Consider the following 5,184-nt stretch of genomic DNA (forward strand, 5'->3'; position numbering starts at 1 on the left):
CCAATGCTTTGATAGGAGCATTGGAGAAAGAGCAATGTAAATCAGAAGCCATTTTGTATAATATTATCAACATTAAATTCAATGGATTAACTAAACACTTGGTAACCAACGTTTTTGTAAAACTATGAACTCACCAGCGTTGTCTGATACACTTGTTGCATGCTCGCAGGTTGTTAGATATCTTGGATTTGGGAACTTGCTGTCTGGAGTAGCTGGAGTGGTCATGGGTCAACTGGAAGGATTTATGTGATTGATTTCTTGATACTATACTTTGGCTTTGAAACAGTTTAACTTGGTTCACTATTTGCTTCCGCTGAACATATTGGTTTTCATTTAAACTTGTTGATGGTATTTTATTAATGATTGAGAACTTCATTTAGAAACTTGTATGGGTTCAATGTGATTAGTGACTCATTGTTGGTACGTCTCACGCCTAACAGGGACACTCCCTAGGTGGTATTTTAGGGATTTGACGGTTTGGTATCAGAGCCACTGGTTATAGTGAACTTGGTTTTAAAACGTTTTCATAAAACCAGACTATAACTGAACAGTTCCGAAATCGACCATGACACTCAGCTCCAGATTGCAAGGTTCGTTTCTTGTTTACTATTGCATAGCATATCTAGTGCTTTCTTATGAATAACATGACACGTGAATACACACTTGGCACTACAGTATGTGTTTCTATGTTACCAACCCATGTTACGTGTTTTAAGAGTGCGACTCTTCTTGAATTTTCATGATCTGTGTTGTGGTGTCATCTGTCTTATTGCTCGAATTCGGGGAACCTTTTTTCTTTTTGGGTAAAGGGTTACCCCGGTTAAATTTCATTCAACAAAAAACCAAATAACACAAGTGAGGGACAATGTATCACCCCAGTTCTCTAGAATGACATGCCATTGCTAGAGTTGTACAAAAAAACACGCAACTACAGCAAACAAAAAGACCGACAAGCAAGTAACCACACATGGCTACGGACACACGAGATCAAACTCAGCCAAAATCATCTTGGTCTAACAGCAACTCACGAGGAAGACTCCACTCGCTTAAAACTTGATTCACGCTATTCGTTCTTCGAAACTTCATTGTATGTAGTTTCATTCTAACAGTCATAAGGACCACCTCGATAAGTTGAGCCACATTCCTTTTGTTAGTTGAGAACAATCTATTATTACGTTCTTGCCAAACAAAGTAAGCCGATGCCGCCACCACTAATTTATCAATAATGTGAGAAGCATCTTTTGAAGCCGCATGATGCCTTAGGTAATCCATGATATCGTCCCATCTCTTCCCGATCATTTGCATGCCCACTTTGTCACGAACCCCATACCATACTTGAGAGGCAAACTCGCACTCAAAAAATGGGTGATCATGAGAGTCCGGCCCCAATGTACATAAGGAGCAACACAATAAATTATAATTTGCATTACCCGACGCCCGCCATTTGCACATGATATCCTGTGTTTTAAGTTTCTTGCAAACGATGAGCCACATAAGAAACGAATGCCGAGGGATAGCCTGTGGATACCACACTATACGATCCCAGTTAACCGGTTCTTGGATTTCACGAATATCATTCCACACCCCAAATGTGCTATACTCCATATCTTCACCACTTCTAGACCGCCAAATAGTCCTATCTTGGACTTGTGAGAGTAACGTCACATTCTCGAGTTGTTGCAATGCCGGAACTCTAGATACCCAAGAATTCGGCCAAGCCCACCCACCGTTATGAACCATATCCGCAACCGTAGCCCCCATCTCAAGACCCGCATTTGTTATCATTCTCGGAGTGATGAATCGGCTCAATGGACATACGGCATCCCATTTATCAAACCAGACTTGCGTATTAGCGCCATTACCCAATTTAATCCAGATGTGTTGGCGAATGATCGACCTTAATTGGAGAATCTTACACCAACCCCATGACATATTGTTCCGAATAGGTACATCCCAAAAACTTCTCCCCTTGATACGATACGAGTGAACCCATTTAACCCATAAGGATTCCCTATGGGTCAAAAGGCTCCAAATATGCGCTACCATAAGAGCGTTGTTCATGTCATAGATTCTCCGAATGCCTAAACCACCTTCTGTCTTAGGCAAACACACGCGACTCCATTTAACTTTAGCTTTACCTTTGATGTTATTTCCTTGAGCCCAGAGAAACCTTCGCATCCTATCTTCAAGATCGTGAATAATTCTTTTTGGTAAGATCAAAACAGACGACCAATACACATGCATAGAAGCTAAAACTGATCTAATAAGTTGAAGACGACCAGCAAAAGACAAGCTTTTTGCTTTCCAATCAGTGATTCTCGATTCCAAATTTTCAACAAGCTTTTTACAATCAGAATAAATTAATCGAGAAGAGATAAGAGGGACACCGAGATACCGTACCAGAAGTACACCTTCCTCGAACCGCATAATGGTTTGAATTTGAATTTTAACATGATTCGGAACTCTACCAAAAAAAGCAGTGCTCTTATTCATGCTCGGAACCAGCCCCGACATATTCTTGAACATATTCAACGATTCTTGAATGACAGCCGCTGACTTAGGATCACCACGAGCAAACAAGAAAAGATCATCAGCAAAGCATAAGTTAATAATCCTCTGTTCTTCACATTTATGATGGAATTGAAAATCAGTAGAAACATCAACTTGCTTTTGCAGGGTCAACGTAAGGACCTCCATTACCAACGTAAAAAGATAAGGAGACATAGGGTCCCCTTGTCGTAACCCCCGCTTCCCCTTAAAATAGCCATGAAGATTCCCGTTTATCGCCAGAGAAAACGTGGTCGAGGTAACACACGCCATGACCCATTTAATCATCTTTTGGTGGAACCCAAACCCGTGAAGAATATTTTCCAAGAAACCCCAATCTACCGTATCATAAGCCTTCTGAATATCAACTTTAAAAGCACATCTTGGGGGACCATGATTCTGATGATAATTATGCATTAACTCTTGAGTTAGGAGAATATTATCTGAGATCTTTCTACCCAGGATGAAAGCAGACTGATTAATATTAACAATATCTCCAAGGCCCTCTTTAATACGTGTGGTGATAATCTTACTTATACACTTATAAAGAGTATTACAGCAAGAAATAGGCCTATAATCTGTTACATACTCAGGAGTCTTAACCTTCGGGATTAAAGAAATTACCGTGTGGTTTAGCTGATTAAGAAGCTTGCCATTCATAAAGAAATTCTGAATCGCTAAACAGACATTCTTTCCCACAATATCCCACGCCTTCTTAAAGAAAACAGAGGTATATCCATCCGGGCCAGGCGCCTTATTCCCGGCAATGGAGAACATTGCTTCTTTAATTTCACCTTCAGTCACTGATCGAATCATATTATTAGCTTTCACAGCCGAAAGCTTATTGCGAAAAAGATCCATATTAGGACTAAGAACCACCTGGCCAACATTCCCAAAAAAGTTAGCAAAATGATCAACGAAAGCTTGGGCCGCTGCACCCCCCAAAAAAGCCCACCAGAATCACGTATCGAGAAAATACGACTACGATGATTCTTAGCTTTCACAACGTTATGAAAATATTTCGTATTCGAGTCCCCCAGATTCAGCCAATCAACTTTCGACTTCTGTTGTAAGAACATTGCTTCATCATGAATAGCATCCTTGTACCTTTGAAGAAGACTGCTATGGTTTGCGAGAAGGGTCTCATTAGTCGGATCCTGATCCATGTCACCCTGGCATTCATCTAGCTCTTTTCTAGCCTTCTTAACATTCTCATGCAGATTGCCTTGTTGAATGAAAAGCTTTCGCAAGGGGGTTTTAAGGAGCTTAAGTTTCATAACAATTTGATACATATGAAACCCCGTAATTTCTTTGTTCCAAATCAGATTTACCGCATCAAGAAAATCATGCTTTTCCGCAATCAAATTCACAAATTTAAACGGTCTTGGTTTTTCTCTAGTTATACCCGGTAACTTCAGAATACAAGGGGCATGATCCGAGACCCGAAACGGGTGAAAATAAGCACCTGCATTTGGAAAGTCCGTAATACAGTTTATGTTGCACATGATTCGGTCCAATTTTTTAAAAATAGTGCCTCCTCGTTGCTGATTATTCGTCCATGTGAAGTGAAGGCCTGTACTATTAACATCAAAGACTTCAATGGTATTAATACATTCCTTAAACTCCCGTGAACCAATGTTATACTTTGAAGTACCAGCACTCGAATCATCAAGAAACAATGAGGCATTGAAATCCCCCATAAGAGCCCACGACTTATCCTTCATAAAAACACTATGACCACATAAATTCTGCCACAAGTTCCTTCTATTCATATAATGGTTCTCCGCATACACAAAAGAACAAAATAGAGACTTTTTATCAAGTTTGAACATCACTTGGGTGTGAATTACCTGGTCAGATTGCGAGAGGACCATAACATCAACTACATTAGGATCCCACCCAAGCATGATCCTAGTTCCTTTCGTACAACAACTAGCATTCGTAGTCCAAAGCCACGAGTTGAAAACCTTTTGACACACCTTGGATACATTCGAACTGTCAACATGAATCTCCATGATTGCACACACCTGAACATGATTATCCACAACTACCTGACGAACCTCCTTCTGTTTGAGGGAGCGGTTCAACCCCCTGATGTTCCAAGAAGCAATACTACCCATTAAAACCCGCTAGACCGGGTGTGCTTGCACCCTCAGACTTGTTACCAACTTTGTTCGCCAAAATAATTCGGGGAACCTTTTAGCGCGAGTTAAGAGGCACTGAGATAAGCATGCAAATTGCCTTATTATTATGAGTGCACACATAATAATAACGTGAGGTGCATGTGAGTCCCAGTGAGGCTTAACGAGTGTGAAAAGGGTTCCGCTCGGTTAGTTGGCGTTATGTTAGAACTCGGTAGTCTATAGAGGTCATAGTAATACTTGACTTCTACTCGAACTTGCATCTTAAATCTTTCCTCTTCTTGAATAGAAACATGAGCGGACGAGGCCATGGACGCGGCCACATTGCTATGACTCAGGCCGAATTAACCAACTTGTTCAACACTCTGTGGCTGAAGCCCTAGCAGCTTACCAGGCTGGTATGATATGTGCCAATTACTTTCTATCCTTGTGTCGCATACTCGAATCTTACCTGTGTGTCGTACGTTCTTTCGTTTTAGGTCAACCTGCGAATCAA

At 40.8% G+C, this 5,184-nt stretch overlaps 1 protein-coding gene across 1 annotated transcript; it reads right to left on the reverse strand.

Moving 5' to 3' along the window:
• Window positions 1-993: 993 nt before the first annotated feature.
• Window positions 994-4,667, reverse strand: LOC110914494. Its single transcript, XM_022159283.1, has 2 exons — window positions 3,603-4,667; window positions 994-3,426 (listed from the first exon to the last, which is right to left on the reverse strand). Exons 1-2 carry the CDS (start codon window positions 4,665-4,667, stop codon window positions 994-996), a joined length of 3,498 nt encoding a protein of 1,165 aa, XP_022014975.1.
• Window positions 4,668-5,184: the final 517 nt, after the last annotated feature.

The sequence above is a fragment of the Helianthus annuus genome, chromosome 15 (assembly GCF_002127325.2).
Source record: "Helianthus annuus cultivar XRQ/B chromosome 15, HanXRQr2.0-SUNRISE, whole genome shotgun sequence".
Taxonomy (NCBI): Eukaryota; Viridiplantae; Streptophyta; class Magnoliopsida; order Asterales; family Asteraceae; genus Helianthus; species Helianthus annuus.

Bases quoted from the DNA above. Each gene is read 5' to 3' on its own strand.
- LOC110914494 (XM_022159283.1), bottom strand. From the start codon at position 4,667: ATGGGTAGTATTGCTTCTTGGAACATCAGGGGGTTGAACCGCTCCCTC. The intron at 3,427-3,602 runs GTTGATTGGCTG...AATGTTGGCCAG, and splicing joins TCTTACAACAGAAGTCGAAA to GTGGTTCTTAGTCCTAATAT.